This window comes from Strigops habroptila, chromosome 1 (genome assembly GCF_004027225.2).
Source record: "Strigops habroptila isolate Jane chromosome 1, bStrHab1.2.pri, whole genome shotgun sequence".
Lineage (NCBI taxonomy): Eukaryota > Metazoa > Chordata > Aves > Psittaciformes > Psittacidae > Strigops > Strigops habroptila.
Window position 1 is genome coordinate 76,055,293 of NC_044277.2, and position 12,374 is coordinate 76,067,666.

General features: G+C 40.6%; 1 protein-coding gene across 1 annotated transcript in view; it reads right to left on the reverse strand.

Annotated features, from left to right (window-relative positions):
• The window catches only part of MARCHF11 (membrane associated ring-CH-type finger 11), a 33,744-nt gene extending 21,576 nt beyond the window's left edge, over positions 1–12,168 (reverse strand). Inside the window, exons 1-2 of the mRNA XM_030506513.1 lie at positions 11,666–12,168; positions 10,376–10,531 (exon numbers count right to left, since the gene is read on the reverse strand). Coding sequence (XP_030362373.1) covers positions 10,376–10,531; positions 11,666–11,956 — 447 coding nt within the window. The 5' untranslated portion in view covers positions 11,957–12,168. The remainder of the gene's footprint in view (positions 1–10,375; positions 10,532–11,665) is intronic.
• Positions 12,169–12,374: the final 206 nt, after the last annotated feature.

Below are 12,374 nucleotides of genomic sequence, written 5' to 3' on the forward strand. Positions count from 1 at the left end.
AGTAATCACAAGCAAGTAGATTGTAAATTGCAAATTGCTCAGATAATAGCAATGAAAGATACATAAAGCATTCCATTAAGAAGTAGACTCTTTGTCTGTTCTTGCCTGGTAAGAAGAGGGAGCTTCCTTAGCCTGAGAGCAGGCATACTGAAGTTTGCTCTCATTTTCTCCAGATACATTTTCCTGAGTGTTAGTTTTATGGAATTTGCCTTTTTCAAGATCCTTGTAGTGCTTGGAATAATCTTCTTTCAGTGTTAGCAGAGTAACAAAATACATATGAAGCATATGAAGCTCACAAGTATTTCATCTTGATGGTAAGGTTTGTGATTTTCTGAAACTACTAATGAATTATTTATTTATTATATCTGGGTTTTGGGCATAAAAGAAAAGAAAAATGAGTGTTAGCTCAGGAAATAGCCTCCATCCAGTAATATAGTTTGTGTGGGTATCAGTACAGTGTATTCCTGTACTGGGAATATGCTTGTCACAGAAATGGCAAAGTTTAATGCTGCCCTGGAGGGAAGACACTGCCAGAAAAAGATGTAAAAATTGGGGGTGGAAGGGGAAAAAAGAGGAAAGTAAATAGCATGTGGCTAAATCTGGAATACTCATTCTCCATCAGCTTCACTGAAATGTAAACAAAAGTAGCCAGAAAAAAGAAATTTAGAAATAAAGAAAATACAAAGGAAAGATTAAATAAATGAAAACAAAAAGCAAAGAAACCTATGAGAAAAGCGTCACACAAGAAAAACTCACAACACAAATGCTCTGACTCAGATGAGTTCTTCAAAAGAACTGAGGTCAAATTGTTCTTTCACTGTTGCAGTGCTAGCATGAAAGGAGATGGGGCTGTCCACTGCACACTGTTGAAGCAATAAGAGTTTTGAGTCTGAATACCAAACATCCAATTTGAATCCACGTATGGGACAAAAAAATTAAAAAATCTAAGTGCAATGGATGCACAAGCTGTCTCCCCAGCTGAACAATTTAAGAAAGAAGTTAGCATGACTACCAGTCATTCGGATGAAGCACTGAAGACTCCAAATGCAAACTGACCAACATTCAAGACCAAGAAACATTAAAAGGAAGTTTCAAAATGAATTTAATAAAACTTTTCTTTGACAAATTTCAGTTGTGGAAAAAACTGCAGTGGCACTTCACAGTTAGCACAGAAGAGAACTGGAAGAGAACTCAGGAGGTTATGGTAGCATTTAGTGCTCAGGGCAGGCTACTTACATTGCCAAATAAGCATGAGCTAAGGAATCATAGATACGAGGTATAAAAGCAGCACACTATCACTTATTAGCAAGTTTTCACACTAACAGATAGAAGCAGCATGCTGAAACTACCAGTACTTGGTTACAATGTTTTTCACTAATCTCTGTTGATAGTAATTAAAGACCTGAATAATCAAGATTTTGGATGTAAGACAAAGAGATAAAAATTTGTATTTGAAAACCTCACAAATGTTTCATCGCTAAATAAATTTCATCAATTTTAGGCTAGAAGATGAAGCTATTGGAAAAATATCAAATCAAACAGACAAAAAATGACAAAAACCAGTAACTCAAAGCCTCCTGAATGCAGGTCCCACACCATATCTTAAATCTTGCATTGTTTACTTAGATATCCACTTAAAACTGCAGTAACTATGTACATGTAGCTATCTAGATTTTCATTCACAAGGCCTTTTAATTTTGGAAGTATTTTTCTAAAGCAATCTGCTGCAAATACATAATCAATGCTTACAATTTCAGTAATAACTGTTATTCAAGAAATTTCCTCTGAAAAACAACCTTGTACCATGTCTCCTGTTAATGAATTTGCCCCAAGAAAATCTTAGGCTCAAAGAATCCACCTTTTTAATTGAAGTAGTTAAGCCACTATTTAATACACCAAGATAATGACATTTTTTAAATGTATCTATCTATCTGTCTCTCTATATATATATCTACATATCTATATATCTATATCTATATATGTATATAGATATATATCTATATACATATCATATATCATATATCATATATCTATATCATATATCTGTATCTATCTATACCTGAATCTATCTTACCACTAGATCAGGACGACACTTTTAATTAAGACTTTATTTCAAAGTACCATTCACAGTTTACATTGCACTAACTGTTGCTTCACACCATTCAAGCAGTCAAGCTGCTGTGAGCACAATCCACACATTTCACAAAATAAAACAAGAAAACAATTACTTTTTTAATAAGCTACAGAAAATAAAAGAGGAACATACAGGGCCACACCCCGACGTACCTTTAATGCTCCTTCTTCTTTTAAAAACATGCTCTGATTTATTTATTTTGTGTAGGTGCTTGATTACCTTAGTATAAAACAAAACTGCCTAAGTGAATGCAAGAGAACTAGTTTAAAAACACTATCCACATGTTAGTACAAAACTGTTGTCTATGATCTAATTAGCATTTCTTTGCCTAATCTATTTTTTACAGATAATCCCCTATCTTAAATAATGAGCACCAGAGTGGCTTGTCTATCTCCCTGCAGGCTATAGCTGATGATCTGACAAGAACAACAGATTTCCTGAGTTCTACCAGTTGAGATGCCAACTTTGACCAAATGTTCCATCTAGCAAAGTGGGAAGACACAGAGAATCAGGAAAGCAGATCTCGAGTGTTTGCTGGTGGCAGTCCAATCACTGCAGCAAAATTACAAATATTAACTACACCTTCTAGATCACTGCTTCGATCTTAGAATCATAGAATCATAGAATCGTAAGGGTTGGAAAGGACCTTAAATTCATCTAGTTCCAATTCCCTGCCATGGGCAGGGACACCTCTCACTAAACCATGTTACCCAATACTCCATCCAACCTAGCCTTGAACACCGCCAAGGATGGAGCATTCACAACTTCCTTGGGCAACCCATCCCAGTGCCTCACCACCCTCACTGTAAAGAACTTCTTCCTTATATCTAACCTGAACTTCCCCTGTTTAAGTTTGAATCCATTACCCCTTGTCCTTTCACTACAGTCCCTAACGAAGAGGCCCTCCCCAGCATCCTTGTAGGCTCCCTTCAGATACTGGAAGGCTGCTATGAGGTCACCACGCAGCCTTCTCTTCTCCAGGCTGAACAGCCCCAACTCTCTCAGCCTGTCTTCATACGGGAGGTGCTCCAGCCCCCTGATCATCCTCGTGGCCCTCCTCTGAACCTGCTCCAACAGCTCCATGTCCTTTTTATGTTGAGGAGACCAGAACTGTACACAGTACTCCAAGTGAGGTCTCACAAGAGCAGAGTAGAGGGGCAGGATCACCTCCTTTGACCTGCTGGTCATGCTTCTTTTGATGCAGCCCAGGATACGGTTGGCGTTCTGGGCTGCAAGCGCATACTGCCGGCTCATGTTAAGTTTCTCATTAACCAACACTCCCAAGACCTTCTCCGCAGGGCTGCTCTCAATCTCTTCTCTGCCTAAGCTGTAGCTGTGCCCAGGATTGCTGTGATCCAGGCTTGATCCATGCCAACCAGCAAGAAAGCGCAGTTTTTGCCATACAATGTTAAAACCTTAAGACTAGGAATATCTACATTTCTGAACTGAATCATAGCTTTCAAACAGTTGGTTTCCAAGTTTTGGCAGTTCTGACCTAAATCTCCCCCCTGCCCCTCCTCACTCTCAGTTCTTTCATAGGACTCTCTAAAGCAAAATCCATCTTCTTCCCCTTTTAAGCTTCTATTTTCTGTGTGCTTAATCCCTTTCTACTTCATCCTTCCAATTTCAATTCTTTACTCTCTTTATAGTTTCCCATGATCCTTCCTAATGGCTTCAGCTCCCATGTTGCTGACCACTTTGACATCTTAGATGAATATCATCTCTCCTCATTGGACTTACAAGTATGCTTCGGTGTCAACAGCATAGATGTAGTTGTATTACTTCTCACAGTCTCTCTTATCTAAACATCTAGTTTTGGCTACTTCTAGAGAGAAGTTACTAGAGCAGATAGACCTTTTGTTTTCATGCACTCTGAGTGGCTTCAGTGACATGCACTAGGTAGATGCTGGTGATTACGTTCAACAAACAGCCATTCATTGCTTTGATTAGCTTTTCACATATGTCTATTTCTCGTCTTTTGTTATTAGTTCTTCCTTATCCCTACCCAACTATCACTGTGATATCAATGTGATAGAATCACTTCATCTGTTCATATATTATTATTTCACAATTTTCAGATCATTGGTACTGATGATTCTTCTTATCCCATTCCCTCTTAGCTGTCATTAGTTAGCAATTCTCTCCATCTTTCTAAAGCTTGTACAGTTTTGTTCCTCCTTTCCACTGTAATGTCCATCTTGCACTTCTTCAGTTCTGTATGCTAACAGATGTGTATTTTGCTTCTAGGATGCTAGAAATGCACTAGTGGCCTGCTCACTTGCTCCATGATGAATTTGTTTCCTCATCTGAATGGCTAACCAAATGTGTTTCTCAAGCTCAACTGACTTCCGCCTCCACACCTTTTTGCTGTCTTTATTTTTCAGCTCTCTACTCCTTTTATCTCTGAGTCTCTCTGTGCATTAATTACAAGAAAACAAAGAAAGCGTAAGACAACATGAAATTCATTACCCCTTAGTGTTTTCCCTCTGGTGCTTTCTCTTTCTGCATTTCTGTCCTTCCTGTCAGTGGTGAAATTTTTACTGTCCTCTCTTCTTCTATAATCCCTCTACTTTGCATCAGTGACATGATTCTGTCCTTCCTCCTGACCCACTCACACCAATTCTCTTTGTCGGTCTTTCATTTACCTTCAGTTCTTTTCCAGAAAGTAAACAGGAAATGTATTTGCCTTTCCCACCATAGAAAAACCGCACAAATTTGACATCATTGGCCTCTCCAACAGCCCTGCTATTTTTTTATTTCTAAACTCATTAAGTATGTTACTTAGAACTGACCATAGTCACCACTAGTGCATGTCACTGGAACCACCCAGAGTGTTTCGAATCAAAAGGTCTATCTAGTCTAGTAATTCCTCCCTAGAAATAGCCAAAAGTAGATGCTTAGAAAAGAAAGAGTGAGAAGTACAATGACTGTACCTATGCTGATGACTGACAGACCTACTTTTCTGTTTCAGGATTCTCTCTCTTGTCAAAACTAAAATATTTGTCTGTTTCTACCACCTTTTGTACAAATCTTACCATACATGTAAGTTCACTAAAGTCTCTGGGATTTTCACAGTGCAGCTTTCCTCAAGTATGCATTTGTCCTTCAACCCATGAGGATTCTATAACCCATTAAATTTAAATATCTTTTTGGATCTTCCTGTTCACAGTATTTCTAAAGCTTGCAGGTGCTTTCTATATAGCATATCTAAGACTATTCATATATGAAAAATTAATTTTTCATCATCTCTTTAATCTTATATCCGCACTACTGTAACAGCTTTTAAGCTCAAGACAAATGCAATTTCCTCCATGACTACAAGACTGCTCGAAATGCTTTTTTTTTTTCAGTCCACTGCTTTGACCATGTCCCTGCCCTTCTTTCTCTGCTATGCTGGTTCCTCTCTTCCCCATCACATCAAATAAAAAAGACTTGACTTGATTTTTTAAGTCCTTCCAGGCTTTTACTGACATTAATTACCTTCTAATGGTTACTCAGACATCGACTCTCATCTCTGTTCTGTTCATGATAATTATCTCAGCCAAGTATTTAATTTTCTAACAACAGCCCTTCTATACTGCCTTCACATTCAAAGGCTGCCTGCAAAGCTTCATTATCTTTTTTTCAAGAGGCATCTTAAAACTCATCCCATTTGAGATGCCAAGAACTCAGTGATAGTTAAAAATGGTTACTGTACACAGATCACTGGTTTTATATATCCCCATAGACTTGTCCCTTATCTCTTGTTCAGACTTCTTTGTATATAGTCCAAGACTGGGACAAACCTTTTTCTTTGTGTGCACTGACATGTTGAATAGCACAATGTATCCTCCTCGATCTTCATTACAGTAACAGCAACAACATTAGTAGATTGTTGTTAGTCCATAGCGTGGTTTTAAAAGCACTATTGGAGACCTGAGCCTTCTCCCTTTCCCCTTTTTAGTTATGCCTACAAAAAGTAAATGATTTCATCCAGCTGAGCATAGTCATTAGCAATAACTTTTACTAAACATTTATTACATATTTTTTCTGGCCACTGGCCTCCATACTGAAGTATCTGAAGATCTTTTTCATTTTTTAATATAACATGCATACACGTGCATGCAATCTGCTACAGAGCCTCCTGCTCATGCTTAGCTAATTGATGCCAGTGAGATTACTCAAATGAGTGAGGACTATTCACATCAACAAGACTTGAAAATTTGAACCTGTAATTCACGAAAACTGTTGAACAGAGTAATTTTTATGCTGAATATCTCAAATGTTAGTAACACAATTAGAACCACTGAAAACCACTGAACTCGTAAGCCACATTCCACCTACAGTAACTACATACTTGCTTAAATAATAATACTAAGAACAATCTTAATTTTTTGTCTATATGAAGAAATCAGACTTAACAATGTAGAAATTACTTTTTTTGATAACTGGTCTGTGATTTTTCTGATGTCAGAGAAGGTGCTGAATTGTCATGCAATTAGCTTTTAAATTAGCATACTAACCTACTCTATCGCTTTTGGAATACGTCCAGTTCACTTAAAGTACCAGAAAACAATGTTTTAATGAACAGAAGCACAGGGCATCTTAAACATCTAATGTATTACTTTTTTATGACAGACTACAGTAACACTCTAGAAAAGGTTATTCTTTAAGTATCTTTATTGCTCATTTTTATAGAAATGATAGGTTTTAGCACCAAAGTATGTTTTCTTAACCTTTGCATGACTGTATTCCACTTTCAAACATTATTTCTTAATCTTACAAAAGAATTGACATTCTTCAATATACATTCATGCAAGTCTACTGAACTGATTTGCTAACAGCTTAATAATTATGTATCACCAATAAAAAATAAAGCAATCTGTTTATATTTCCTTTGGGAAGGAAATCTGTACAAATTATAAAGCTTAACCAATATAAAAAATATTTCTGCTTGTGCTTTTTTTCTCCTTGTTAATTTAAAATATAATTCTAAGTGAATTTAATATCCAAGTCAGACATTTAAAGTTTTTCCCTCCTTTTCAAGTTGTTTAAAAAAACCTTCCAAACTCTCTGCCCAGAGCAGTATTTGTTCCAACTCCCCTCACTATAGTTTGGGGGAGAGAGTTTCTAGTTATTAACATAATCTTGCCTATTACTGGATCAAATTCCACCCTGCCATGAGGCGAAAGTCCAGCAACGTAAACATGTGCTTTCATTAATGGACTATTGCAAGGTTAAGTATCTTTCTGTTGTGACCCTGAGAAGGACACTCTAAAAAATTCAAACCTGCATTTCTCTGTGAAACACCATATCAAACGCCATCTCTTGTTTGTGTGCTCACCTACCACCACAACAAATAAAAAATTTGTTATTTTTTATGGTTTAAGATCTATTCCTGTGTTAAAAGTCTATGTGTTTCCAGGATTGGATTCTTAAAAGTGATAAGTAGTAGCTGCTGAAATATACGAAGTGACACTGGAAAAATTTCTATCGGAATAGTCACTTACCATAGCAAATTTTGTTCCTTGAATGTACTGCCTCCAAAGAGGCCCCCCTTTGGGATTACTTTCCCTGCCATGAAGCAACAGAAACCATAGAAAATGTTAGATATTAAAGGGAATATTCACATCTATTCCAATATTCTGGAAGAAAACATAGAAAAATCTCCTACTTCTTAACTCCCTACACATTGTTACATTCCATAAATACAGGAGCTAAAAGTAAACCTGAGGAGCTGGTGTAAATCTGCATAGACAATTCACTGAGAAAAAGTTACTTTGGTAAACAGCATCCTTTTTCCCTCATATGACATTGCCTACACAGATGTAGTAAGTAAAAGACTGGTAGAGACAATCTGAAGAACATGCACTGGGGCAGACTGCTACTAGCCATAAAAGAGTGACCTGCTACTGTTCAAACATTGTATCTAACGTAATGCACGAAGTCTTGCTTGTTTGGGAACTTTAAGTACATTAGCTACCTCAGTAAAGATGTGGTAAACTACTCTGTATTGAAATGGGCTAGCCCTTAGATTTTACCAAATCTGAACAAAAAGTAACCTTAAAACAGGCTTTTGTGTAGTCAAGCAAATGATTCAGAACTTGTCCAACAGCTTAAACCAAGATGGCTCTTAAAAATGCCAGTACTATTACACTCCAGAATATGAGAGAAGAGTGAGGGCATTTTAAGACTGATCACCCTCGTAAAAATACACAAACGATTGCAGTTTTGAGACTTCCTTTTAAATTTTGTAACTACAAGAGGAATATTCAGTGTAGGAGAATGAGAAAGGTGTTACTGCATCCCTCCGAAGAGACGCATGACCTTTTGGGTGTCAGTTGACCTAATGAATTTATGTCTAACTTATTATTTGAGTGTGCAACTATGTGAAATCTTTTTTTATGCTATTCTGTCAAGAATAAAAAAGGACAGACTTAAATAATTTACATTAAAAATGAAAGACAGGGTTAAGAATAAATCAAATATTTTTTAAGCTCTCAAAGAAAGAACATGAATCTACTCCCATCCCATCCTGTGTGTCCCCCCCAAAAAAAACCCCAAACAAAACAGTGCCATAACTCATGAAGAGAATGGCATTTAACTTGGCTCTTTTGTTTCTTTCTACTTCAGTCATAGCTTGGCTGAACATTGTTGTCTATTCTGTCACCTACTGACACTTTCTTCTTTGCTTCTATTTTCCACAGAAATTGAATAGTTCTTCAAACTGAGGCTTGATTCTGTTCCCCACAGATAGGTTTCTAGTGCCATTTCAGGTGTCTTTTAATATCCCACTTGGCCTCCAGCTGTTCCAGAGTCTCTCATAAGTTGTGCCATATCTGCTGTCCTGTATGGGTATTTTGGCTACCTTGGGACATATCAGATAATATTAGAAACCTCTTTGCAAGTAACTGTGTCATGTCTTTGCTGTCTAACAACTATTTTCAGAGACTACCATTGCAAACTATTGCTAATATAACCTCTGCTAGAAGAAGGATGAGATTGCTGTGGATACACAGGAAACAAATATTTTTAAAGGGTTAAAAAAAAAAAAGCCAAAAAGATCAAACAGAATCCCATGCTAAACCACCAGATAAAGTCTATGTAGAAGTAGAATCTACCACCTTTATTTTCTGGAGTGTTCTACAAATCCATCACTTTTTTTATATCATAAAGGTCCTACCTAGGAAAGCTCATCAAAAGGTTTGCTTTGTGGATTCATAAAGAAAAACCTTCAAGTCACAATTGTCTCTGAAAGTACTTGCACCTAATATGAAGAGCTGTAAGCAAATATTACAGACATCCTCTACACCCAAGGAATGCTTATCACATTCACACAAGTGCCATTACCATCCAAGCATGTCTTTTCTCTAAAACTCCAATCAAACTCAGGCACAGAAAAATGACCCAAGTGCTCTTGACTTCGAGAGCTCCATCATCTCTGAGCTCACAGAATCACAACTAAAACCAGATACGATTATCTTATTAATGTGTTCCTCAGATGTTATGAAATACAATTTCTAGGATGGAATTTTAAGCCTCTAAAGAATTCTGATATACAAAGTGGTATTAAGGCTTCCCTAACAGGTCTGCTGAAGCTTTGAGTTTCCCCTCCCCTCTCCCTGAACATGCTACCACTGTAATGTTCTAACTTCCCGCACATTGTAATGGTGTTAAAAAGGAGCTGTGAAAAACATTACTGCACATTTCAGCTTCTGAAACAGCTATCAGTGGACAAAACTTAAAGAACATTCTGCTACTCTGGATCATGCCAAGACTGAAAAGTCAAATCCGTTTACTTTTTTACAGATGAATGCACAGGCAACAGAAGTTTTCCTTGCCTCTCTCCTCTGGACCCCAAGCTGGAATGAATGAGTGAAATCAACCTTTGACTGAGTCTTTAGCAAACTATAAAGACATGTTTAAAGTTTAGAAAGTGAATCAGGGAGATTCAAGTTGTTCTGTCATGTCTCAGTATGACTTATCTACTTATAGAATTTCACAACCTCTGAAGACCACTCCTATGGCAAGCCAAAAGCTAGAAGAACATAACAATCAAAGGACTGCATGGTTTAATATGTCTTAATGTACTAAAATAATCTTAAAAACTAGCTTCAAGTGGGTGCTGGTTTATTTTCCAAGAACCTTGAAATAAACATAAGAATCATTTTGGTTTTAAAAATAATTGGAAAAACATATTTTTAAAAGAAAAAAAGAAACCCACAACAAAAACAAAAAAAAGAACCAACAAAAACAAGTTACCTGGCAAGGCTTTTTCATTTTAATTGCTATAACATGGTATCTGTAACAGCACAGTTCACAGGTCCATGATCCTCTTTCACTTATCCACTTTAACAGGCAAAGCTGATGTGTATATCGTACTGACCCATCACAGCGGCAAGGATTTAACAGTTCACCCTGAAAAGGGCAACAGAGAAACATTAATTTTAAAGGAATCTTTTCTATACAGGCATACTCACTACCAAATATTGACAGGTCTATAGCAATGAGCTGGTCTCAGTTTCAGTATGCGAAAAAGCATGTATTTTTGGCTACAAAAATAGTCACAAATTAAACGTCTTAAAACCATCTAGGTGCTTCTAATGAGACAAAGCCGGATAACTGTCTATGGATGTCTACATGCATATGTGAAACAAGTGGAAGATTACTATGCATCAAGCAATAGAAGCATTAGCTTTTTCAGATACCTCAAATAGTACCCAAAGTGGTCAGATGAATTTTTCCAACAGTTATTTGCAGTCATCACAAGGAAAGAAGTGGGTGACATCACAGAGAACCCTACTCTTGGAGCAGGGCTCTGTGCTGTACAGCCAGACAGCTGTCAGGCAGGACCCCAAATGATGTAACTGAACACTTCCCCCAGCAGTTCACCTATTTCTAGATTATATAGATCAGCTATTCTTTCCTTGAAAAGATTTTGCTTAGCTCAAAGCTCAAGATTTTGCTTAGCTCAACTACAAGACAAACTATAAAGTGCTAGTTACGGAACCATTGCTGATATTTTGTCCAGTGTAGTGTCATGACAGAAGATACTTGGAGGTCTTCTCGACATTATCTGTAAGCTAACACTCTCATTTTAAAGTCTAACAGAAACCTGAGAGATTCGTATTGTTCAAAGTCCCTGAGAGGAGAGCCAGCGAGCGCGATGGCACGAAGATGCACAGTGTGCAAGCCAGCCATCGCAATCTCTGAATTCCCTCAAAGCTCTGCGCCGACTCAGAATTGCCCCAAGCGTTTCTCACAGCTGAGGCTGGCTCTACCCGTTCCGCCGGCGACACAGCAGAGGGCTGCTCCTGCAGGGCAGGTCTGTGGGGGGCTCTCCCCCGGGGGCAGGCAGCGGCACTCGGTCTCTCTTCGCCCGGCTCCCGGGCGGTCGCGGAGAGGGCAGCGAGGACGCGGCCGGGCCGGAGGCGCCGAGCCCTGTCCGTGGTGCTGATCGCTGCCCGACGCCTCCGGCAGCGGCGGGTGCGGGTGAGGAGGGTCGCTCCGTCCGCACTAAGTGCGCCCGCCCGCCCGCCGTGCTCTCCTCACCTGCTCGGGTCCCTGGAAGCAGATCTTGCAGATGGGGCCGGCCCCGCCGGGGTGGCTGCCGCTGCCGCTCTCACTGCTGCACACCGAGCGGGTCTCGGGCTTGTCGCCGCCGGCGGCCCCCGCCTCCGAGCCGCCCCTCCGGCCCTCGCCGGTGCTGGGGCCGCCGCTCTCTCCCTCCTCTGGGGTGTCCCCGGTCGCCTCCCCCGCTCCGGCGGGCAGCTCCAGCGGGGCGCCGGGGTTTCGCTGAGGCTCCGCGGGAGGGAGGACGACGCTCCCCCCGGCGCAGCTCATGGCCCGGGGCACCCGCTCACCCGGGGCGGGGACGGCCCAAAGCGACGGATGGCGGCGGGGCGGGGGGGGATGCGTGTGTGTGGAAAGAGAGTGGCTAGGGCGCCCTTCCCGTGCCAGCGGCCGGGAAGGTGACCCGGCTGGCGGAGCGCGGCGCAGGGAGGCGGCGGGCAGCCAGAGCCGCCCCGGTGGCGTGTGCGTGTGAGTGATCGTGAGTGCGGGGCTGCGGGGGGGGTGTGCGGGCGGGGGGGCCGGGCCCGCCCGTGTGTCTGGAGGCGGCTGGGCGGAGCGGGGCGGAGAAGGGGCAGGGCCGGCCGCGTCCAGCCGCCAACGGCCGCCCCCGAGCGAGGGACCGTTACCGGGAGGGGGGGTGAGGCGGGCAGGCTCGAGCCGGTCACCGCAACCGCCGCGGTCCCGCCGC